The sequence below is a fragment of the Diadema antillarum genome, unplaced genomic scaffold (assembly GCF_040938485.1).
Source record: "Diadema antillarum isolate AM-2024a unplaced genomic scaffold, OU_Dant_1.0 scf00000068, whole genome shotgun sequence".
Taxonomy (NCBI): domain Eukaryota; kingdom Metazoa; phylum Echinodermata; class Echinoidea; order Diadematoida; family Diadematidae; genus Diadema; species Diadema antillarum.
In genome coordinates, this window is record NW_027270957.1 from 83,429 (window position 1) to 110,849 (window position 27,421).

General features: G+C 39.7%; 1 protein-coding gene across 1 annotated transcript in view; it reads right to left on the bottom strand.

Moving 5' to 3' along the window:
* Nucleotides 1-27,421, bottom strand: part of LOC139716615 (uncharacterized) — a 192,753-nt gene that overhangs the window by 11,929 nt on the left and 153,403 nt on the right. The window contains exons 4-8 of the mRNA XM_071628142.1: nt 19,806-21,653; nt 8,361-8,588; nt 7,072-7,164; nt 4,241-4,363; nt 3,246-3,461 (exon numbers count right to left, since the gene is read on the bottom strand). Of these exons, the coding sequence (XP_071484243.1) occupies nt 3,246-3,461; nt 4,241-4,363; nt 7,072-7,164; nt 8,361-8,588; nt 19,806-21,653 (2,508 nt within the window). The remainder of the gene's footprint in view (nt 1-3,245; nt 3,462-4,240; nt 4,364-7,071; nt 7,165-8,360; nt 8,589-19,805; nt 21,654-27,421) is intronic.

The following is a 27,421-nucleotide window of genomic DNA, read 5'->3' on the forward strand; positions in this document are numbered from 1 at the left end:
AGAGTAGACAGTGGTACATATACAAATATGTAGGTCTATATCTTCCTCAATATTCCTGATATTCATCTTCTTGGTTGTGTTTTACTCCCTGTATCGAGATCTATGGAAATAATTGATTTCGTAATGTTTCATGGTATCATCTCATAACTTTTGTGATTACAGGAATTGTACAAATTCCAGCCATTTTATCAAAGTACAGAGAGTGATCTGACTTCTAATACACACAAGCCACAGACAAAACTTGAGTGTGACATATTAAAGAATCATGTGAGAAATTTGCTTTTATGGGGACTTTTCCTGTTTTGTCGCTATCTGCCATCACAATCTAATAGAGCAAAGCAAAGCCTGAAATTGTAAAGGCATTTCTGTTTGCGCATCAATTCCAGATTATCCATCATTGTTTGCTACTTGAAACCACAGAATACCAGAGGAGTATAAACTCGGAATGTAGAAATCCAGTCATAGTAGGTACAGTAGTCTGTAGTGGCCAATTTGCTGACTGGCTCCTTGAAAATCCAGACAGCACTATGGTGACAAAATCTCTTACCAAAAGCTTCAAGTAAACTGGGTACTTACTCTTACCATCACTACACATCAATGTATGTATATTTAAGAAATACTGATTGTAGAGTAATATATCGTGCTTGGTAAATTGTAATTTTAGTTGCTATATTTTGTATTATGGTATAATTTGTTTGTTTGTTTGTAAAGCGCATTGAAATTCTTTTCAAGTCTGAAATGCGCTATATAAGAACTTGTTATTATTATTATTATTATTACACATCTATATTAAAAAAAATAATGACTGCAAATTACATAACTAATAAGCTTTTGCTAAGAGCAGAAAATGTATCTCATGAGATTTTGGCAAAATATTTCAGATGGAATTAAGTCATTTGTGCCTAACATGTAATATAACCTGTTGGGTGCTTAAACAGTCTTCTTACAGTAACTACTTTTTTTTCCTCAACATGAACGGAGATGAGGTGTCTATTTTGGAATTTCCCACAGGGCAAGCTAGCGCATTCTGCATTTTTTTTCTTCTTTGGTCTTCTTTTCCAGGATAAGAAATCTATTAAGCCCCACAAGACCACAAACCCAACTCCGGGTACTTGATTCATATCCTGTCTGGTCGATTAAGCCCCTCCACCCCACGATTAAAGGATTCCATCAAATGTGATCCATCCTCATGTCGTAGCCCTGGAGAGAGAGAGAGAGACTGACGACCGAGCCTGAACAAGCCGAGGCTCTGCAAATCCTCACCATCATGAACACATGCTTTTCTATTTGAGACTTGATCTCTGCATACACATCCAATGTACTGTAGGAACACTAATCGGGCAATGTGGATGTTCTATGATGGAAAATGCTTGCCTGGGCTCAAGTGTAGATTGATTTTATAAGGGCAGAGTGTAAAGACATACTGATAAAGAAAAAAAAAGTGTAATTTTAACAAATATTATCAGCACTATCTTTAAAGTGTCATCTTGAACATCTTGGGGATGACACAGGGTGAATCAAAATATTTTGCCTTTTGCTTTGAAATATATACACTCACATCTGACAAATATGTGTAATGAAATAAGATAAAATTAAAGATTTACACTTTCCAATCTAAACAATATTGGTTGAAACTTAAACCTTCCTCACAATTTGTCTACAATTTCCAGCAATCGCATGTCAAGAGCTTGGATCATGGGTAAAGTGGATTATTAAAGTTAATCAAAACTATTATCCACATAAAAGTTTAACACTTTTACACAAATAATTGGCTGGAACAATCTGTTTCACTTGGATCGTACCTCATGTTAACAAGACTTACTACTTGGAGGTAATTCTGAAAGGAAATGCAAGATGAAGATGTCTTTCAGATGCCTTGAATGCTACATACAGGTATGAAGTCTAGATGTAGGTTTGGAATCTGCTTGTAAGACAATAATAATGTGTAATAATGTGTAATATATACACCATCCCCCCACCATCCCCCTTGCTGCACATCAAAAGACATAGGCTGTATAAAGGCTGTTGGCCTTTAAAGTGTGTGCCCCTTTTTTTCTCCCCTCTTCTCCCCTCCCCTCCACTCCCCTCCCCTCCCCTCTTCTCACCTCACATACAAACTCAAACATCAGTTCTACCTGTTAACAGTGGCATTGATATGTTCAAACACAACAACAACAGCAAGACTCTTTATCCTTTCTATATTGTTTTTAAACCCCCCCCCCCCCACACACACACACACTCAAATATGAACACGGCTTCATAAGGAGGTGGGTGTGTCATAACGAGCCTCTCTGAAACCGTCCAACTTTCTACGAAACTGTCCCTCTTTCTGCCCTCTCCCCACCCGTCCAGACCAAAAATAACCAGTGGCTCTTCTGCCAAGAGTCCCTTGACCCTATTAAATTCCTCTGCTGACCCTAACGGTGTACCAGCACTCCGCCCCTCTGGTCCCTCAGCACCCAAAGTGCAAACTCTGGGGGTTCAATGTGCCAGACTTTCCCCCCTTACTCACCTGTCATGGTATTTGCACACCTCTTAATCAAGGGCGGAGGAAGGGAGGAAGTCTTGGGTATAGACATTAATTTATTGCTTGGCATCCGAGTCAAGGTCTCATTGCCAGCAATGCTAGGCCCATATGAAAGGTCACAGTCTGAATGCTTTGTGTCATTAACACCCTCTCTCATCATTCAGGCTACACAACCTACTGCTTTTAATTGCTGTGGTATCTTTGGACAAACAAACCCCAGAAATAATGACTATGCAAAGAAGCAAAGGATATAGAAGAAGATTGAAAATCCCACATAATAGGAAAAAAAATCATTGCTTTCTTTGTTATGTAGTCTACTGGTTTAAAGAGTTGGGTAAGATCTCAAAAGTAAAAGCATCAAATAATCTTAACAAGACGGACTTTAAAAGCTCTTCATAGTTTCCACTGACTTGAGTTTTTAGTCTCTGCTGTTGTTTGGTCACTTTAGAAAATACACGTCATGTAGCCTACACTGCACTTGAGTGGTGTGTATCATGAATGAGTACAGTACACTCCCGTAATAACGAACACGGTTATAACAAAATTCCGGTTACAACAAAGTAAAAAATCAGGCCGCAACATTACCCGGCCTACGTATTCTTATTGTTTATTTGTTCGGTTATAACGAAATTTCGATGTAACGAAAGAAAACTGCCGGTCCCGAGGACTTCGATATAATGAGAGTCCACTGTATTATGAGTTTTATGTCTTCACTCACCTGTTCTAACTTTGCCTGTTTTCTGAAGGGGAAGTGCATCTTGGAGCTCGACCGACAGTCAGGAGCCAGGGCGTCGAACCCATAGGCCATCTTATCCTTACTCCTGCCCTGGGTGGCGGCCACACAGGGGAAGAAGACCTGGGGGTAGGGGGTCTCTGACTCGGACAGCACCCCCGCCCTGATGGACGATCCACCCAGGTCCACCACAATCACTCTCTGAGGACAGGAATTCAATCACAGAAACACATTTCATTATGGCTGAGCGTTGTTAAAAAATCTTCCCAGTACACTCCTAATTATGTTCAAATACACTGTAGCTGTGTCACATAGATAATAAAACATTGACTAATGTAAACATTCATGTATAAGGTGCATCCCAGTATTGGACATTGGACAGAAAAAAACAACAAATAAACATGGACACAGATGCTTGCATTTGTGTATAAGGTGCACCACCAACTTTTTTTTTTTTCAGGGCAAAGACGGTGCACCTTATACATGAGTGTTTACGGTATAGCATTTACTGCATTGCAGGATACGATGTAAATCTGCCCAGGTTACAAGTCTTCAACTAATGAGGACATTCATATACAATGTTGTAATATAATTCATGACTTTTGAAAGAAAGGACTGCTAAAAAATTTTGGCAGATGATTCACTAATACACACATACACTGAACCTGCCAGACATTTACAGATATATCATATACGAACTAAATGAACTTTGTCATGTTTTCTCAAAGTATTCACAAAATGAAACTATCGAGAGTTTGTTCACACCAAGACAATGATGTGGAGAGAAAAAAAAGAGAGAAAAGACAGAGATAACACCAGGAATAGATGGGATAGCTGGAGTATGGTACAGCATCAACACTATGGAGAGGACAAAGAGAAAAAAGAAAGTAAAACAAGAACAGCTCACACAGTATGTGTGTGTCTGTGTGTGTTTGTTTGTGTGTTCGTTTGTGTGTTCCTATCTACTCAAGATGGTATACCTTGGAAATGGGCGGGGCCATGGTCGACTTGGGAACGAATGCCCCTGTCTCGGCTGTCAAGATGTTCTTCCAGTCCTCAAACTCCATTTTGCTGCTACACCTCAGAAGCAGTACTCTCCCTCTCTAGAAAACAGGAATCACAAACAGACCTTCTTTTAGAGTGGCAAATCAAAATACAGATTCAGCAAACTTTCAACACATTTTGAATCATCATGATGTTGATTTGTTCATTCTCAATAATCATACACAAATAAAATGTTAATTTCGATACACACAGCATATACCAGCAAATGCACCATTTCTTAGCACACCAAATAATTACTTTGGGGTTCATGTTGTGTCAGTCAAATCCAGCCAATTCATTAAAATGGGAATTTGTGACTTCAGCTGAACATACAGAATTCATATGAAGGCTTTGAAATCCTGACCAATTAATGCATTTCAAGTATTTTGTATTAGTAAGTCAGCATTCAATGTTCACAGCCCAGCCATCAGGAAAGGCTTATTCTGAAATGACTTTCCGAAACCACAGCTATGAAACGAAGCTTCATTTCATTGTGTATCTGGTGAGATCACGTTTCAGATATGTCATGTTTGTAGTCACTGGCTTGAATATAGCCCTAGTACTTTTTTGATTATTTATTCTTATTTTTGGTCACAAGCATGAACAAGTATAGTGTCATCCAAGAGCAGGCCTTATTTCTATTTTTTTCATTCACTAACCACTTAATGGTGGTTTAAGGTGACTGAGCAAAGAGTGGATTGATCCAGAATAACAACCCAGTGCCTAGATATACCTGCTTGGTCCTGTACAATGTTGATGGGGGGTTGTCAACATCTGGTCGGGAACAGGTTACAGGAGGAGTGTGGTCAAGGAGGGGTAAGGATGTTCCCCCAGTGTGACTTATAGTGGGTGCAAGGAAGTCCCAGTTAGGCCGAGATGTAGCCCCCAACCACTGACTAAGAGTTATTAATGTGGCAGGTGTGGACCAGAGGGGTGTTGAGACATGAGTGGGTAACATTTGGGGTGAGTTGGCAGAGTGTAGAGGGGGATGAATTTTCAGTTATGTGTCACTCTTAGTATGCTTGTCTGTCTGTTTGTTCATTTGTGTGTGTGTGTGTGTGTGTGTGTGTGTGTGTGTGTGTGCATGTGTGATAACATGACCTTTGATTCGAAATGGAAGACAAACATCTTGGCTAGATATGAAGCAGCATTTGTGAATTGGTGTTGCGACAGGTGGATGTATGTATGAGCTATATGTTCATCTTATGTAAGGCACAAGATCTAGAAAACAAACAAACATAAAAAAGAACCTCATACACGTGCTGAAGCACTCTATGATACACAAGCATAAATCTTTACTCAAGAGAACAAACAAACACTTATCTCTCTGAGAGTCAAGGTGAATTTAGCACTGATGTATGGAATGCTGTGTGATGATCATATGGAGTTTAAATGTGTGTAATGTATCTCGTATTGAGTATTTCTGAAGAGGTTCCATGACATTTGCTCCTGCGACAATTGCTCTCATGAAATATCTGCACTGTAAGCCACACATCAATTCTACCCACACACATACACTAACCCTAACCCTAATCGTTATTCTCATGTAAAACTAATCCTAAAACCCAACCGCAACCCTAACCCTAAATTCTTCGAGAAAATAAGACCAGAGCGAGTGTCGATTAAAAGCAAATGTTGTTCACCTTCTGAAGAATTGCTGAATAGCAGCATTCATTACATTGCCATACACTCAAATGTGGTCAGTTGTTGTTGCTGTTGTTTTTTAAGCCAATTCAGAGGTCACTGGCACCTATCTATCTGTCGTGTGCACGTTAAAACGACATGAGTATTTGCCCATAACATTTCAATTATCGACAAAAACTTACAAACCAGTCATAACCACATTCATACTGAACCTTGCAGTGCAATCTAAACAAGATTTTTTTTTTCCTTTGGCTGCTGTTTTGCCTTCTTGCAATCATTTCCCAATGGATAGGGGCCTTTAATAGTTATGTCATACCTCAACTCAAGGTCCAGGGCAGCCATCTTTTAGTGGGGCAGGTGCACCAATGGTGACAGAAACCCAGTTGCTACTGGTAATGCATCAGAGTGCTCCAAATACTCAAAGCGTCAGAGACTGTGAATCATGTCAGAACTTACAAAACTTTCTGATCCCATTACAGATGACTCTCTTAGCCCCTATTTGAAAGAGTATCCTAACAATTAAGAAGTATACCCCACTAACTGAAAAAAAAAAATATCCCACCAACTGACGAGAATGTCCCACCAACTGCTCAAAAACGGTGTCCAACCATTAGAATGTTCTACCTACTGAAATCAATGTCCCATATATCTCAATATTTCAAGCAACCAAAAGCAGTGACTGCAACACTGACCACTACTGACTGGCTTGTTACTAGGTGTTAGCATGGTAAGTGTCTTATAATCGTGATTGAAATTTTGGTGAACCCTTCGAGCAAATTTGTCCATGTTTGCTAAATAGAGATTATATATCTGATATCTGAATATATCAACCTTCTTATGCTTTAAGCACTCATGGTTAATCTCAAGGTTAAACTGACCAATAACTTTTGTCCTAAATGTCGAATGAATGTGGCTACCATCTCTATCATGCACATGTGAGCATTAGCTATTCTTTTTTTTTATGATGGGCCAAATTCCCATGCAATTAATAAAGTGCAAGACTGTCAAGATGCTTACAAAGGTCATAGGTTCATCATTGTGTTGATCCTTCACATTTAAGTGTAATGACCTACAGAGTGTGAATACAATGGGGAATTTCATCACTCTTGATGATTCTACTCACCATATCTGTGACTTCCAAGACTTTATTACTAATCTCTGTGACTTTGCCACCGATCAGATGGATGTATCCCAATGATTTCTTGGCCTTGTGATCCTAACACATCAAGAGGAATTCAAGAAACAATATGATAAACAACATTTTAAAACAAAGACAAACAATCTTTTTTTTTGTTGTTGTCTGAACTAGCTTCCATGACTCATACTTGGAGGAAAGCATCCATTAAGCCAAGAAGGCACACAACAATGCTATAACACACACACACGCACATACACTAATACACCCCACACCATCAGGGGGCTGTAGAGGTGGTTAATAACATGTTTCCACGGTAACCTACTGTGTGAGAGTGTGTGTGTGTGTGAGACAGAGAGAGAGAAAGGCAAGACACACACACATGCACACATGCACACACACATTACAGACAGATGAGGAACATAATTATCACACACTATCAGATGCTGGTGGGGACTCATAGCGATATGTCATTTCCATGGTAACAATAAATTGAATACAAACACATACTGCACATGATGATAAACTTTTGCATCAGGATAAATGCTCATACACCTCTCGGTTAAGACAGTACAAAAGTCACTGCAGTATTAACCATGATCATCTTTGAACCAGGGATATCTGGTTTGAAGGACACCATTTGAGAAATTATACACATGTAGGCTCCTCTCAAGGACATGAGAGAGATAGGCTCTCAAGATTTGCCGAGGCTCTAAATCTTTCAAGTTCTAAACAAATCATTCTGTGATGACAGTTGAGTTTGGTTAAAGGATACCACCTGAATGGGATGTCGAAGCTCTTCTTTCTATTTGTCTGGTGTTCTCTGATGTTCTCTGTTGCATGTTCACTTTCTGTTTATCTGTCTGTGGGGTTTCTCTATCATTTATAAATGTGTCCATGCATCTTTGTCCATCTCATGATAAACATTTTTATCAATCTCTGTATCTGTTCATTTTTCTACCTCAGACGCTTCTCAATACCTACACTATCATCTGTAGGTTGTTATTGAGATGAGCAAAATTTCATCTAGCAGGGATTCAAAAGTAAGCCATCAAATGAACCAAACTGTAATGTGCAAGCAATGTAACCTCTGATACTAAGATGAGAATCTGCTGTGTTTTAGTTTTGTTTTTTGTTTTGTTTTTATAGATAGAAAATCACTATAATCTAATGGCTGATATCCTGAAGATGGCTACATATTCTTCACAGGGGTAGAAACAAAGTAAAGTGTGCCAGCTATGTGAATGAGAAAATTAGTGGGTTTGGGGGGCACCCACCTCGTAGTAGAAAAGGTTGCCCGCCTTGGCCCTGAAGTACCGCTTCTTCCACTTCTTGATGAGGGATGCCCTCCTCCGCCCCATGGGCAGCTTCTCCATGTACCCCTCCATGCTGATCTCACCCGCCCGGTTGGACCGTGGACTCGACTCGTTCCTGGAGTACCGGTTGCCCGTCGTCTGGTCTTTGTGCCTCTGCACGTTGGAGTAGAGCTCCCTCAAGAGGGGAACCTGTGCACAGAGAGTAAGATAAAACAGGAACAGAAACAACATTTATAACTTTTGTATTTTGTGATGTGATATGTGGGGGCTTGGAATTCTTGCTTTGTAGGAACCAATTTATAGAGCTGCCTTCTTTTTTCATGTGTGCCGACGTTTTTCAGGTTTAAAAACAAAACAAAACAAAGTAATGCACTGGAAAAATAAAATTGTGAAGAAAAAAATATTTTGGTTGTAAAAAAAAATCAAAACTAAAAAAAAGGGACAATTTTAATTTTGAAACTAAATATCATCTTACTATTGTTGAAAAACTTCTATTGGTAGCAGCAGTGTAGAGTATAGCTACTTCAGAACAAACTATAATATGCATTACATCATAAGTATAAAGTGTACAAATGGTCATTCACTACCATGCCAATCACATGTCTGATGGTACCATGCTTTGATACTAACTTTTATTTTGGAGTCCAAAATAATAAATTAGAATCAAAGAAAAAAGTAATATGTAATATATATATATATACAGTTAACAACAAAATTATTCATACCCCTGAGAAACTATCAATTTTGAGCAGATTTCTTACAAGTGAAGGATGGAGTGATGGTGATTGGGTGCTAACTTTTTACTCTTGTTTGTCCTTTATAAATTGACATTAATTTCAGTTTCACCTCATTTGAATAACAATAGAAATGTTGAGATACAACACCCAATCACCATCACTCCATCCTATTCTTGTGAGAAATCTGCTCAAAACTAAAAATCTCCTAGGGGTATGAATAATTTTGTTGTTAACTGTATGTATCAATTATAATTAACCATTATTCTACAACAAGCAACATAACAAAATATATCTCACAACAGATCAATGATAGGCCCATAGGCCCTAGCTACTTATCGAATAATAATCAGTATGATAGAGGTAATGAATATAATTACAAAGTGAATATTTTTCATATATGTTTCTGGGATATCTACAACTTGTATTTCATCTTTTCTCCATTCAAAAGGGAAAACAAAAAAGAAAACAGAAATCAATCTACGCCATCGGAACAGACATGGCAGCAAAACCTCATTAAAACTCTTATTCACAGCACAGGTTATGCTAGTTATTTTCCACCTGTTACCAAGAACTTGCCAACTAAAAATATAAAAAATGGAAACTTTCATTAGGTGTACTCGTAAGAATATTAACTCACAGCCTAATAATAGAGATTGTGGTAAACCCGACAAGGTTTATGTAACAGGTAGCAGTGCAAAAATGGGGCATATGTTGGGGACGGTACGCCCACAGGGTCGATATACACTGCACCATGTCACACCTGTGAGTAGACCCCATAGACTGATGTCACACCTATTAATGTTCCATGACATCATAACCCTTTGAACACTACAACAGGAACTGTGTGACTATGGGGCCCTGTACTCAATGGAGTTGCAACTAATAGCAAGCTTGTTCACTGCACATGCAGGTCTTTTTAAAGTCTCTCTTGATACCAAATAAGTGATTTGTGATATTCTGTGTCCTAATTTCAATTGTTTGTTCAGGGCTACACAGCATGCCTACTGGCCAATTACAGTCTGTACAGAATAAATGGCTATTGACAAGATCAAATTGTCAACAGCTATTGAAAGCACAATGGACAGTACAGAAACTTTCAACACAGAGGAGGTTTATCTTAAAGTGTTACCTAAATTTCACCTGGCTGTTCATCATTTGGATTGGAATTACTTGCCACATTGACACTTTTTTAAAAAGATTTAGAATGATATATGAATGATATTAAATCACTCCTTCTTGTAGATCATTCCAAGCAATGATAATTTCCCACAATGCAACAGTGCAGCCGTACTTGATACATTTCATCACACAATGTCAACATTTTTATGTAGTTCTCCGAGAACATATGACTTTTCCGTAAAGTAAAATCTGACATCAGTGTACAAAATGTCACCGACTTCTTACATACAGAGTGATTTTCAGCTGTGGCATGCGTGTATACACGCATCACTTGTGTATGACAACATTGCGGGTATGCAAACCACACACAGTGACACTCCAAAATTATTCTTAATTAGGAAGTGCTCGTGGTTTGTGACATTACCCACACTTTTTTTTTTTGGGGGGGGGGCTTTGGAAAGGAAGGGGCTTTTTTTAAATAAATGATTCACTCTTATAAAGTGCTTCAGTCATTCTTGGACTGACTGCTGAGACAAGGGAGTGCACAGTGAAGAAAAACCACACATACAACGTAAGTCTCTTCCACCTTGTTCAATCAGAATCTTTTCCTGGGCTGGAGAAGCACATGCATAAAGTGGTACTATTCTAAAGGACAACTACATTTTTAAAAAAATATACAAAATTAAGCAAAACAGTGATGCAGGACATAAGCAAATTGGTTGTGGCATCATGTTCAAAGAGCAAGATTGACCAAAACAAAAGACAGGTATGACATTTTAAAGTTCCATATGTATTCATGACAAATTTACAGTGAAAGTCAACATTTTTACACATTTCGCACAAGATGAAACTAGCATGAAGTAAAAGCACAATTTGTTTTTGCTGCTTGTTCTATGTAATGCTATGTTATATTCTGATTCCACAGGATTATGATCATGCCAAATTCATATTACTCCACCACTTTTGAAAAATTTCTTGCACAAAAAAATGCTCCAGTTTCATAGTATATCAATTAAAATGGCAAAAAACTATGCAAGTTGGTGGCTATAATATGATGTTTATGACATTTCTTACGTACAGACTATTAAATGGGACTGTTTTGGAGGCAGTGACATCATCATCTCTTTTAAATTATTTTGTGATCGTGTTTTACACAATATGGGGGAAAGTTGTAATCCCATCTCCTTCTCTCATGTCCAGTTTTGATTAAACTTTTAACTGTCACTTTGTTTGACACAAATCCTCCTTCATTAGGTGTCACCGTGGATACAGAATGGAGTTCCCCCCTCTTTTAATAGCCAATAAGTACGATTTGACTGCCTGTCTGATGCTTCAGTCAGTATCGTGATTGCCAGACAGTGTGAACGGGCCTTCCTCACCTTCAACAGCCTCCACAATTAATAACTCTCATCCTGCCAGTCACCTTATGAATCTAGAAAGTGAAGACACCCCGCAGAGTAAATCTGAGCAAATAACTTCTAACACTTCTGCAGTGTTGTTTGTACAGTTTAGCCAACATACCCTTGTGTATTTAATGCAACTTGAAAATAACATTTTCACCCACAGGGTTAGCAGGAGCATGGGATAAAATTCCCAGTTGCTACCTAGAATTGGGTAAAAATGAGATACCCCCATTTCATTTATCCTTTAAAGACAATCTATGGACTTGCTGCATTCTTTCTTTGAATCTCATTCTAATATGCTGTTTTAAATCAACAAAGCATATATCACAATTGTAGATAGATAAATAGATAGATAGATAGGAGGATAGATAGATAGACAGACAGACAGATATATATATATTTAAGATAGAGAGATAGAGAGAGAAGGAGAGATTAAAAGAATAGGACAGATGCATTATGAACTTAAATGCTGGTATGTCAAAGTTTCATATTCTTCTCAAACACCCATAATGATTTCTTCTTGGCTCATAAACTGCAGACATGAGCCTAAAAGTAACAACATGTTCCTCATGACTTCAATTTCAGGGGAACATAGTTTATGCTTTCATATCTACATGTGTAGGAGGCACATTGAACAAAGAAAAAAGAAAATGGAACTGATATAGGAGGTATATTGAACAAAGGAAAAGGGAGAAAAAAAATGTGGAAATGATCCAATTCGACCCTGTTCCTGATACATGAAGCAGAACTCTGCCTACAGTGTCTCATGTCCATTGACCAGAACTCGCTCTGACATGGTAATTGGATCAAACTACCCACTTCCCCCACCGGGACGAATTGCTCCTCTGCCTACCGATGCAGACATTGAAATTGGTGGTGTCTGGCCAACTGTGCCGGCACCTGCTTTCTCTCCTTGGTAGCTATGGCAACCACTAAAATCCTTCCCCTTCCCTTGTCCCTCCCCTTTTTTGTTTTTGTTTTTCAATGAGTGGTTACAGGATGCTTTTGGGAAAGGAATGAACAGGGCATCATTTCATGAAAGTTGTCGGCCCTGACAAGTTGTCATCTTCCAGTAAAATCCATGGTTTTGATTGGCTGAGAAGCTCTGGTAAATGACCGTTACTATGGTGATTGTCAGAGACAGACAACTTGTCAGGGCTGACAACTTTCATGCAACGGTGCCCTGGTGTCCAGGATACTGACTGTGGCTTGATTACATTTGGTATAATAATCTCTAATGTGTTCAAACAATAGTATATTAAGCCAGAGTAACATGTCTTTATGAAGAATGTGTTCTTGAATCATTGATAAAGCAACATAATATGAACCACCCTTTCCATGTAGAATTCTGATGAATGAATGCAGATGAACAAAATATAACCCACAATCACATATGATATTTCACAACCTACAAACTGCAAATTACCCTAAAGAGTATGTAAAACAAGACAATATACACAGTGTTTTTTGCTACTGTTACCAGAAATATGATATTACACTTTTTGTGCCTTCCACAATTTGCTTCCCTTAACAACAAGTTTTGAATATTGTAAATGTATTTGCAACAAAACATTTTTGATATTGTGTCTGCGATCGTTAGATGTTGGGGATCATGGAGTGCAAAAGTCGGCTTCTGACCGATCCTGTCCCTAGGATAAACCTGACAATAAACAACTTCATTGAAAGGAAATTGCAATGGCTAGCACCCTTGACACATCTGTTATGATGTAAGTTAAGACAAACAAATACTCTGACACTCTGACACATGGGAGTAATTACAGGTGTTATGCTTGACGACTGTCACTTTATTGTTATTGTTTTTCTCATTTTTGCATTCGTTCCCTTTAATATCTCTGCCCCCTACCACTTCTGTGTGTTGCTTCGTTGTAGGTGAGTATTCATCTAATATCCAATCCTTTGTCTGTACTATCGTCATTTGTGACGAGTTTTCCGCAAATGGCAATCTAATAGCGCCGCCCCTGCTGGCAAAATTTCAATATTGCACCAATATCGAGCTTTTTAATCAGAGATAAAACTGGCCACTATCCAACAGCGTGGACCAACATGTGCACTCCTAACAGCTTCTTCCTTCCTGCTGATTAATAATAGACAACAACACTGTGTATCATTTAATCCTGACTTTAAATGGTTTTCAAGCCTACAAATATATGCCCCCAAATTGTGAAATTTAAACTTGAGGTTGGCATAACTGTTGGAATTGTATGGGTAAACTTTGTGTGTGCTGTTCTGAATGTTTGAAAGCCAAACACTAAACAATCTTGTGTGATTGAAGGCTACCATATACATAGTGCAGTTCTAACATTCAGTTTGTGCCCAAATTCATCCACAGCAGATGTAACATTACAAGTATGACATCTTATTAGTTGACAGGAATTCAAACTCATTCAATTTCATTCAACACTCATCCTTTGAGGAACTGCCAAAAATAACACAAAATAATGGATAGATAAAGAACTGAAATTGGACAGAACTTTCTAATGTGTGAGTTTAGATGGCACTAACCATTCACACAAAATATCTTAAGCTCTTAAGATTTATTATTGTTATCATCATTATTATCATTATCATCATTATTATCATTATCATCATATTCATCATAATATTTAATACTATAGTTATCAATATGATTAGCATTACATTTTATATATCATTGTCATCATTATTATTACCTTCATGCATTCGTGGCCCTATAAATGAGTGATATATTCCCTTCTGTGCTAACTGCGTAAGATTTATGTAGTATTGAAAAGTATAACAAAAGAGAAGGAAAAGGGTTAAACAAATTGATGATGTGTGTGACTGTTCTTCAGTCCCCTAAGGCAACCACCAGAACTCAAGAGCAATTGCAAGTAATTGAGACAGCGGCCCTCTTCAGTAAGGCTGACATTGGGATGGACATTAATAACAGAATGTTGCGCAATTTTGACACACTCGTCGGGACGGCACGTCACACGACGTAATTATGTGTTTCCTACCATGGGCAGGGTTGGTAAGTTGTCTTAATTCCTGGAAAGAACAGTATGTAAGAGCCCCATTAGTGCAACACGACCGTCAAAAGTTTCTATTTTCTATATAACTGCAACTGCAGCAGTGGTAGCAAGCAGCAAAGCAAAAGCCAGTCAGCAGTAAGCATTTCTGTTCTTGTTGTGGCAACTCCCCTATTCTTAATTCCTCTGGTTTACAATATAAAGAAAATGCAGTGCATTTGTCCACACAACATTGATAAATAATCTACTGTATACAAAGTACACTGTATATTTTGTGAAGTGTATAATTTCATGAACTTTGCAAACTCGGCTATTCACAAATTTAAAATCATGCGAAAATATTAACTGTGATCCCAACATGAATATGGGGCGCACCCATGCATCTCTCCGTCCTTTATAGTACTCCAAGATCATAGATTTAACCACTCACAAAATTGTCGGGCAGTCCAGGGCCCTGGTAAATTATGAAGAGTTGTAATTGATCATATAGTTGATTTCTATCATAAGTCTATGGCAGTCTGTGTGGTAAGGAAATTTATAATTGATTATATCTTTTGATAAAACGTGGCCCTGATTCATGAAAAATTAGACTCACTAAACGCCATATAACAGTATACAGTAATTGTGTGAAAAAATAGAACAAACATGTTTCAGGGATACTCATGAGTACAAAGTATACTATGAGTACTTAAGTCTTTGCATTTTCATATCGGTTGCCAATTTGTATTTCCCATAAGCGATTCATCAGTAATTTATAAAACAGAAAAAAAAAACCAAACAAACAATTTAACAGATTGACAACCATGAGGTATTTGTGTCGAGAAAGGATAGGATAAAGTCTTGTCCAAAACCTGTACATTTTTTTTTTCCAAAACACTTGTTCTTCAAATCAGTAGTTTGATAATTTTGAGCAGTTGCCAAGATGGCCCACACCAGAAGTTCTGTTCTGTAATTTGTGATAACATATGCAACTCAACATATGGTGCCTGTAATTACCAAGTGAGCAATCGGGACCCGATTGCAGATAATTAGTGGTGTGCCCACAACATTTCTGCTTCATCATCAACTACAAATCACATACGTCAATGGGAGGTGCCCAAACTTCCTAATCTTGTTCCTAAACCCTAACTGTGAATCAAGTGATTAAGGACAGAGTCAGTGTTTGTGGTAAACAAGTATAGCTTTGAAAAGAAAAAAAATATCGCTTAATTCACCTCATATATAATTGGGAGCTTACTCACAACTTGGCACAGACATGCAGTGTAGAATGATTCCTGCAAATGGCTGCACACTTGACAGACAGCTGTTATATCTTTTTCATATCTATAAAACTTTTTATTTTGTAAATTTATTTTTGAAAACTGCACAAAATCACATTTTCAAAAGGTTAAAAAATGAATAATCATTATCATATCAATGGCATCTTTACAGTCAAACTGTATATGAATTATTTCATATACATCTAAGTACATATCTATCTATCTATCTATCTATCTATTTTTTCCTATTTCATCTATTATCTATCTATCTATCTATCTATCTATCTATCTATCTATCTATCTATCTATCTAACAATCTATCTAACAATTTATCTATCTATCTATCTACTTAGCTATGGAACAAGCACAAAAGGTGTAATATCCTCCCCCCTCCAAAAAAGTAGACCCCCATTGCCCATTACTTAAATCAAGGTCAAAATGTGTTAATGTCAGAGTAAAGGTCCTTCCCTACATGCCTCAGCTCTGAAAGAGTAAGAATCTGAAGCACTGAAATCATCAAGATATTCCCACAATCCCCCTCCAACCAGAAATGGATGGAGGAAGGAGCAAATTTGCACAGGAAAACCATACCATATTTCTGACAGACTTATAACAGTTGCTTAGACAATCAAATGGTTAAACTAATATCTGAGTATCTAGGTACGTAGCATGCCTGTGGTGGTGAGACAAAGCTTTGCTTTTCTTGACTATAGATCGACAGCTGGCACCACTTGTGTTTCTTCCTTCTTCATCTTTTTCTTGTGTGTTTGCGGCAGAAAGAGAGCCCACTTTGATGACTGACTCAAAGATAAGTTTCTAGCTATGTTCTACATATGTCAGCTGCCTTTCTTCAATCATGCCTTAATCACCTAAACATCAAGTAAAAATCACATGAAGTTGCTGTTTTTTTTTTTCAATAGATGGACCTAAATTTCTGTGCCACCCAGAGTTAATATGATTGGAAACGTTCAGGAAGTCAATGAAGTAACTCAGTAAATATCTTATTCAATTTCTTAACTGCAGGCATTTGCTTCTAGTCAAATGTATCAATGCTGCACCCTTTTTCTACCCCTCTAAATATCAACATTATATTCTAACAGAAATGTAGACTACAGCCATGGCATCAAAATGCATCGCATCATTACTTTCTTATCAAGTATATTGAGTATTCCTATCATATTTGCACAATGCAACACAACGGCAGAAACAATGTTACCATGACACTATGTCTGGACCACTTTGAATTTTCACCAATATCACAGTAAATCTGCATGTAATACATATCATTAAAAGGGGGGGGGGGGAGGGGGTGACACAATACCCCCTTTTTGATAAGACTGATATTGTTTAAATTTATGATGAAATGACTTGTCATTCATATCAATTTTTGAAAGTGCTGTGAAAAGAGTCATTTTGACCTCAGGTCACATTTCTATATGTATGCAGTTATTATTATTATTATTTAACTTTTACTGGTGTAAAACTCTGACTTCTTGAAGCTCCATTCCATAGGAAAGTTGACTCTTTCTAACAGATTAATGTAAAACAAACAGAACAGTTTTACTAAAATCGCATAGTAATCACAGGCAAAAGTATAATATTTCCCTTTAAATGAGTGTATAAGACCAAGTACTCCTCAAATATTCTAATCCATGCCTCATCATATCGAGGAGGCCCCTGGAAGCCTCGCACCCAGGACGTGGACATATGAGGGTGAGGTGCAAAATTCCTTATGCCATGCGTGCAACGGGATTAACATCCAAGGGTGAAGAGTCAGGAGGAAGTACACCCAAATCCCCCGCGACTGACGCACGCAAGGCACGCCGCGACTGACATAGCAACCCTCCTTCTTCCAGACAGAACTCACCAGGTGGTGCGGATTAAGGTATGATTGATCTTTGGGTAATAAGGGAAGAGCAGAACACCTTGCCAAGGTAAAAAACATTGACAACAAAAATGATGTGATCAAGTTCCTGGTGTCAAACAAATACAGAAGGAATACTACAGGTGATGGCACGTCACATTCTTAATGCTACTTGGTTGTAGTTTAGCAAAAAAGTTTGAAACATGGTATTCTGCCAACTCAAGGGAGTATATCTTAATAAACTTTATATAAGTGAGGTTTTCATAAATTCATGCATTTCTTTCCCTTGTGCAGTCTACAAAATGATAATGAATTATGAAGACAAAATTAACAACAAAGAACAACCCTATAATAAACAAATAGAAAAAAAACCCCTCACAAATGGCACAGTAATGCAAAAAGTGCACATTACTGCACTGCAAGATCTTAAAATGTGGACAAATTGATTGTGTAACTGAAGCAGATCTACAAGGCGTGAGTCTAGGAGCAGCAGACTCTGCTCAAGAATCTTTTCCCCACTTTGTTTATTCCCATTATGGGTGTGTCGCACCTCCTCAACTGTCCCGGTTTCATCATGTGCTCCCCTTGCTACCTCATTACGCGTTCGCTGCAGCCGAAAATTGCACTGCTGATTGATGCCGCCCTCTATAAAGGGACTGTAATGTAGAGCCGGCGCTGCCTTCAGAGTTAGATTCAGATTTAGCATCAAGGTTTCAAAACTGATTGATGGAAATGATGAATTCTTTCTCCTCATGAAAACTCTAAAAAAGTTTGACATATTCTACTGCCGAAAGTATCAAAATGTCTTGAATGCAAGTCTCCCCCTCCTTACAGCATCCAAATTTACATTCTTCCAATTTTCTTACAGTTAAGTCTTGATACAAAGAATTCAAGCTATACATGGCAATTACAAGAATTTACATTCTCTTAATTGAACTTTGTCTACTCAGAAGTACCAGGAGAGTACTGTCATTTTACTCTTTGTAGGAATACATACCTGGGAAGTGCATGACCATAAACATAAAAAAAAAAAAAAACAATTTGAAGTGAACTGGTGCAAAGAGGCATCTTTATGTTCTGATCCACAGGAATAAGCTATGGCATGTAGGAGTACGTTAGTCTGAACACAGTTTATATGATACATCTTAACCCATGAACATGAACTCTACAACCTCCATGACTGGGTCTAAGTGTGGGGCAAATTCCAGCTCCATAACGAGTACCAGAACTCTGACAACTTCATGTTGTCCCTTGGGTGGGTAAATCCCAGGTCCCGCATGTCCAAATGGAAAAGAGAGATAAATTGAAAATGTACTTGTGGGTAAACACTACCTCATCGTTTTATCTCACCCCATGATCGGCCCTGGCAACCTGGGGTTCACATATGGGTGGCTTTCATGCTTGGAAAATGAAAGATACGCCATTGCTGCCAGAGTTGGGTTTGTGTTTGACGTCATAACATTGAAATGAACTCTTCAACTGAGGTGCGTATTGGCTTCGTACCCAGACTACACATAATGTAGTGGATTTTCATATACACGGACTGAATGGATGCATAGCGAATTTCATTCACTTAATATGGGAATTCACCCAACATTATGCCCTGCCTTCACTTGCTGTTTCATTGCATTATGGACTAGTTGCATTGTGAGGGGTGATGTGTGAGATAAAAATGACCATGCATACACAACTAAACCATGTATATAATGAAAATGGGTATACTGCCTCTAGAGGTGATTAAGTTCCAAGAAGGGATAAGATTTTCAGAAGTTGTTGCATGACATTCACAAAACACTAAAGCTTCAACAAGGATTTGAATAAAGCATATCATAGATGTATTGATACTTTCCTTCAAATTGAGAGGGGATCAAGGACTAAATATATCCAAAAATACCATAACATCAACTTCATCAAAGAAGACCAATCTGATTAGTAAGAGAAAATGTTAGTGTGAGAAAGGCCACAGAAATTTGTGACGAAATAAGGAAATGTTCCTAGACATCCATGTGAACTCACCGGATCCCATTTCTTGATGGCATCACGCTCCTCAAACCTCACAATTTCCGTCCTGATATTATCCCCAAAGACCTCAGGTCCATCATACTTGTATATGACAGGCTCGGGTGGAGTGTGCTCCTCAAACGAACACTCCTTGGGAGGCTCTTCCTCCACAGGTGACTCCGTCTCCAAGAGGTCATCTTCGTTGTCAGGAGGAAACTCATAGATGGCCCCCTCCTCCGCAATGTTCCTCTGCACTAAGCTGCTCGTGCTTTTGTCGCTGTCATTGCGACTGGGCTGGTTCCCCGATGCCTGGATATCGGTGACCTCGTACGTCGACGACACATGAATGTAGTCATCCTTTTTTGTGGTCCTCACACAGAGTCCGTGACCCTGGCTGTCACAGACATTTCCAGGTAACTGGATGACCTCTTCATAATCCGCTTGGATGTGGGTGGAGCGTGGGGTTTGAACGACACTCCTCGCTGGAGGTGTTGGTTTGCACTGTATGGGTGTCTCGTATCCCCCATCATCCACTATGTGGTTGCTGGGACTGCAAGGTGCACTGGGGTTTGCCAGCCCCTCGGGTGTGGCAGGCATGGCGGACTTGACAATGCCATTGGGCAGGGTCCCTCCATTGAGCTTACCGGTGCCGTTGGGCCTGGCAGGGGGAACAGGCTTGGCAGGGGGAATGTTCTGTCTGGCAGGGGGTCGGGGCTTGCTCGGGGCACCATTCGTACTGGTCTGGCTCGGCCCATTGGGGATCTTTTGCACATTATTTACAGGATTGCTCAACCTCAATGGCCCGTTGGTGAATTTTGATGGTGGCGGACTAGGACTCCCCTGGGATCTTTCCCTACCTTGACTGTCATTTGAAATTCGTTTTAAGCGCGGACTGTAATCTCCGTTCATGAGACTGCCCTTGGAATCATAACTTCTATTGGACCCATGACTACTGTAGGACTCCCGCATGCCAGGCAGGTCAAAGTTTCCGTGCAGTTCATGGTGACCAAAGGAGGCATGAGAGTCAAGGGAAGATTTCAGACTTTGGTGTGACTCCTGACTACCTCTCGAAAGATGGCTGCTGTGTGACTCGTGACTGGTCAGACTAAAGTGTGACTCCCGACTGGTGTAGGAATCCCGTTCAATGGGCGAGGAGCGCCCCCTGTAGGATGCTAGTGAGTGTTCCCGTCCGAGCGTAGCCCTGTCAATCTGCATGACACGCTCTCTGACAGACATGGACTCACCCTCGCAGACTCCTTCGGTGATCTCCTGCAGATCTCTCTTATCGTGGCTCAGCCTGACTTCAGGCCTTGGTGAGGACTCCTCCCGCTTGAACACATCCTCATTGGCATGTGCCTCAATGCTCTGTTTCATCCTGACAACATCCTCCTCTTCCCTATCCATAATATCATCATCCTCATCCTCTTCCTCTTCTTCCAACAAGTCATCCTTGCTCTTTTTCAGGGCCTCCTGCATGGCCTGCACTTGCTCGGCCAAGCTCTGCACAAAGTCCTTGCAAGTCTCAAGGTCAGTGACAATGGTCTTTGGCCTCACAATTGCTGACAGGTCCTCTTCGTTGATGGTGTCCAAGTCACCACAGTTAGAGGTGTCCAATTTGTGAGACCTGTCCGAGTCTCGTCGGTAAATTCCCGAGTCCCCGGAGTCTCCATTACCGGAGTCCCGGAGGCTAAAGTCCCTGGCAGTGGAGTAGTCCCTCCTGCTGTGTCCATTGCCGGTGGAGTCTCCAGACTCATCAGAATCCAGTGGGTCTGATGAGGGTGAGATGTCCTCTGAGCTCAGCTCCGAAGACACGATGGAACTGGACTCTGATTTCTTGTCAGCATCCCATTCCACAGCCATCAGCTGCAAAGGAAAGGTGAGAAAAAAAATAAGAGTTAGAAAACCACTGTATCTGACTCCAGATGAATACTGTTATATTTTCCCGTACTGCACCAGATGAGGCAACAAAAACAAAAGTTTGAGTACTTTTGTGTGTAATCACCATATTAGTCTTCTTATCATTTGACATCATGTGAATGAAACAGTAGAAAAAGTCTCCAATGCTTATTTTCCTTTGTTACAGCTATGATAGATATCAGAAGTAGATATGAATATACTCAATTTCAGTTGTAAATCAGTGACAATAGGGTTGCGTTCCATCGCCCAGAAGTAAACCGAACCAAATCAATCATACCATGCCAGATTGGGAGCATTCGAGCACTCTGTGGAGAAAGCATACCTCATGAGTTTTTTTTTTCCTTCTTTTTTTAACTTGTCAGAGGGGTTACATGTTTTGCAGCAGTAGGGTCATGCACCTAACGTGCCTATGCTACATACAGGTGTCCCGAACAAAGAGAATCAACTCTTTGGATTTATGATGTAGTATGTATCATGCACATTTTTCTCATACCAGTTTCTGGTATAGTATGCTTTTGGACCAATTTGTGGTCGAGCACTCTGTGGCATGGTATGGTATGGGTATAGTATTTTTTTTTGCGGCACATCGGGAAATGGTCAATTTTTGGCACTGTACAGTACTGTAAGGTAGGCCTACACTTTTGGAGCTATTTGAGGGCTCCTCTAGCATAGGTATGGTACTGTACAGTACACTTTAGGAGAACATATCACTCAAATGCACCCTAAGACATGTTATGATTGAAGAAAGGCAACTTCTGTCTGCAGATTAATGATGAAACCCCTGTGTGGAAATAGATGGATGTAGCATTACAACAACTATGACAACTTAATCTAATGACACAGACTTTAGGAATTATTTTGAATGGTTGGATCTAAAACGAGGACTTGCATCGGGACAAGATCAAGTGTAGACAATAAACAATCATATTCAGAACTGGAAATACTCCATCTTTCTTTTTTTCATTAATCCATGCAAAGACAAAAGACCAAGTATTATATCACAAAGTGCAAAATCACTTAAGTCATCGCTTTATTCTTTAGAAAGGTCTTAAGCTGCAAATTGGCAGCATCTCACTGTTTAACAAAGTGATAGAAAGAGAGAAAAAAAATTGTCAATTGCAAGGGGTGAAGTCAGATATCAAAAGTCAAAGAGTCGGCTGTGACCACATAGCAAGAAGTGTCCCTGAATTAGGCATGCAATACAGGAATAGAGCTAATGCTATATGGAAGGCACTTGCGACACAACTGATTTCCTGTATTGCATGAGAATCGGTCACATTCTGACCCCGCAATCTCGTATTCTCTCCCTCTAGGTCTTTCCTTGCCAGTGCACGATCCAGACACAAAAACATGATCAACTGCTCATGGCAGGGGAAGTCAATTGCTTGGAAGAGGATCTAAAATGGCTGCCGATGAGAGATATGGAGAACGTGCCGTGTTCCGACTCACTGCCCTCCATCAATCTTCCATCTTATCTCTCTTAAAGTTTGTTGCTTTGGATGAAAGCAAGACCTGGTGAAAGAGAGACAGGGGTTCCTCACTGGGTTAAAGTATCAGGACCAAATTCCAAGAGTACCACAGGATTTTCATTTCACAATGCACCAGGAACGAACACGAATGTGGCATAACTGTCAATACAAAACCTGAAAGTAATGATTAGATACTACAAATTGTCACTTCATGCCATGTCAGTCACAGCTCTCTCAAAAGTTAACCCGTTGAGGATGAGTCCAGTGTATACTCTGGCAATTAGTGTCTATGGGAAATGCATGTTGTAGCAAAATCAGCCTGTCTTCAACGGGTCAAAGCTTGAAACCATCTTCCACCCGCTAAGTGAACACTTTAATTTCTACAAATGCTATGCTGTCATTATAAACAAGAATGACTTTAATCACTTATTTTCATGCAGATTCTTTTCATATGCATTTATATTTAACAGTATTCCAGAATGCAAATCAGATACAGAGATGCAGAATGTTCACATTGGTGATAATCAGCCCTCTAGCACGTCAAAAAACCAACACATGTTTCGACTCGTTAACACCCTTGACATTGGCAAGTTTCTTTAACCCCTCGGAGACAGGGTGACTTTTTCTTTTTTAAATAATCACATGCCCTGATTGCAAACTCCAGCCTGGGTGTGCTGGGGACTAGACCGAGGGAAAGGTTAAGATGCTTTGTACAAGGCAGTGACATTTTTTTCTTTCTTTGAGCAGGAAAGCCCGCCAGACACCTCGCTTCCCGCTACTCTTGATGGAGGTTAAAAAGCTTGCCATGCTCTCGCTGAGGTAGACAGGCCTGACAACAACTCGCGATGTATGAGTAGTCATGATCACGTTCTCCCTTATCCTTCCTAATGCCTCGCCTCACCAATCACCACAGTCTAGCCCCCCCCCCCACAAAAGAAGACAGTTTACATAAAAAGTCTCCTCTTTTAACCCGTTGAGGATGGACTGATTTTGCTACAACACACATTTCCCATAGACACCTGCCCGAGTATTCTTGGGACTCATCTTCAACGGGTTAGAATTACCCACAATGTGTTGTAGGTATACTTACATTCACACCAAAGGGCTGCCTACATTTCCCTTTTTTTTGTGTAATTACCAGATATCTCAAACACTCAGAGAGAATCGAGAACTGAAGAGAACATTAGACTATCCGCCCCCATAAACATGAGTCTATAACCCTTTTGTTCCATGGACTTTGGACAGTGTGTCCAATGCTATATGGTTTCCTATGTCAATTCACATTCAAAGCACACAATGGGTTAATCCCTTCCTCATGGGGAAACCTCATGGGTCCTACGCAAAGTTTATGGACATTTCACAATCTTGGAGGTGAGAGAATAACTGTGATATAGAGCTCACACCCCCACACCTCACAGAGAAAGAAAAAAAAAGTAGAATAAAATGCCACCTAAAGGCCACATCTTACTTTGATAAGTTCGAGACGGATCAGACAGACATGAAATTTCTACCACTTGCTCCAAGATGAAGGTCAAAACAGCCATGCGAAAATCAAACACACACCGAGACATAATTCAAGCCATGAACGGCAGAGGTTGTGGGCGCGCGTGTCATGTCACATATGAACACCATAACAACTGTCTTATTGGCTGGAAGGGGAACTGACTCAAGGAACACTTTAGTCTCTTCACAGCTTTCTACACATAATAACATAATGTAGGATTGTTTTTATGTCAACTGTTTTATAGAAACCACCTGTTTGAGAGGCTAGATATCAGCTACATGAGATTTCACACGTAACATGCTCATTGACTTGAAATCATGATGCTTTTGTTTCCTTACCTACTTCAAGCAAACCGTACACAGGATCTCAGAGGTTGTTAAGAATGCCTACACTGATTATGAAATCATGAACAAAATTTGTGATTCTTACCCCTCAAGCTTCAGACATACCGTTGAAAATATCATGCAAGTTCATCACCGTATTCCTTCCTTCCTTCTTTTATCCCCCCAGGCAACAATCTATGGCCCCTGAGTAAACATTGATAGAGGATTCTAAGAAGTTACGTGAAGGCCCCCTAGGACACTTTATCATCTCGACACACATTATATTTCAGGAGGAAAGATGAATCAGGAAGCAAAGAGGCCAATGACACTACATGTTTTCTCCAGTGAGCCGTCTCCTCTACCTTTTTAATTCCTTGAGGGGCTTGGATGAGGGAAAGAGAGGGGGAGGGGAGGGAAGGGGCGGGATGGCGCTATGCACACATGAGTGTGAATACTCATATTTTTATTTTGTACTGACAGACATTCACCTATCAAAACATTGGCCAGCTCCTCTTCCACAAATACAGCAAACAAGTCACAATACACAGTCATGGATATTTCTAATGCAACTTGATCCATATTCTAACTTTGCTTTGTGGGCCTGCGGGAATTTTCAATGCTTTGACCCATTACATCAGAAAAAACATATTTCTGTGGCATTTCTTTGGTGCTGAACCTTTTTACTGTAACTTTCACTATTTAGTTTTAGTGTCTCGTATGTAAGTATGGATATCATAAAAAACTCTCTCTCCATTCGATACATTTTGTTAAATTTCTTTCTGATTTTGTGGAAATCTATACAAATATATATGAACTGATACATCATGTTATCTACATAGAAGGCATCTCATCATTTTGCACTTTATTGGTTGTTAATCAGATTTATCAAGCTGATTTGAAAAGTGAGAAGCTTCATAATATCATTTCTTTTTTATTCTACTGTAAATGCCATATATTCAGCAAGCGTATTTTTTTCCCGAATTGGGACCTCCTAACAATTTTGCAATGGATAAATTCATGATTGTGGAGTACAGTACTGAGCGGAGAAATCATGAATGCACGTCACATTTAAATTGGGATGAAAGTTAATATTTTTACATGTTTTTGAATGTGTGTACAGCACCTGACTTACGAAATTTGAGAAAAATTAAAACCATGCAAAATACATAGCATATACAGTACCTTACACTGTTGAGGGTGAGCTGGTTTTCCTATAATGCAAGTTTCCCATAGAAACCTGACTGAGTATACTTAGGATTAGGCTGCAACAGGTTAAGAAATACTAACAAAGATTAGTGAAAATTGGAAATATAGAGATACAGCACTAAACCACAAGACTGTGGCTTCTGGGTCCTGGTGGGGGTAAAAGGAGGGGGGGGTGGGGTGGGGGGGGGGGGGGCTGGTGGCCAGGTACTGACAGGCAATGAACATCACCCTCATCATATCCCCTGGTTCTTGACCCCCACCTCCTCTCACCAGGGTCCTCGGAGGAGGAGGAGGAGGAACATGACAAGAACAGGGTTGAGCAGGGAAGCGCTGGACCCTGATTGGATGGCAGCAGACACGAATTGATACCGAGGACTTCCTGTTATGTCCGCAGTGTGACTACCACCCCCCCCCCCCCATCACCACCTCTGCAGTCATCGCTTCCACAGGGGTTGGGAGGACAGGGATGTGGATAGATGAGTAGGACATGGCCAGACAAGGAATGGTAAGCCTGGATGCTGGCTCCTTATGTAATGGAACATCGGCTGCAGGCAAGGACATGGTCAAGGGAAGAACAGTAGGTCACATGACTAAAACTTTCTCCCACTGACCTTGGGCATGGGCATGAACCCCCCATCATGGTTGTCTGCAAGATTTCAGACTAAATCATACCCAGTTTGCCGAAAAAAAGAGAATGAGTCATCGAGACCTGTTCGTGACAGCAGGCCATAAACAGAGCCACAACTTTGCTCGACAAAACAAAGCTTTTGTTGGCATGTCATCTTCCGCTCAAAAACTTTGGGATTCTATGTGGACAGTTTGGTTTCTGTAGAGGCCCCTTCATGAGAAAGGATATCGGTTCTATTCACAGTGATTTAAGATCAATACAGCTTTGAGTATTATGCTAGTGTTCAAGCTGAGATAAACTCTTTAACAAAAATATTCATACATACATTCATAGAACTGTGCAAAAAATACAAAATTTCAAACATACATAGATAAGCAAATTGTGAAAGGATGAGTCCACTTTCATATACATGTGGATTGAGTGAAGGTAACAATAGAAGAACACATCAGTGGCAGTTCGGGGAAAATTTGACAATCATTCAAAAGTTATGAATTTTTAAAGTATATGCGCATTCACTGCTGGAAGAGAAAACTACTACAGTGTATGTCATATGCGTACAACGATATAAGGAAAATAAAAAGAGA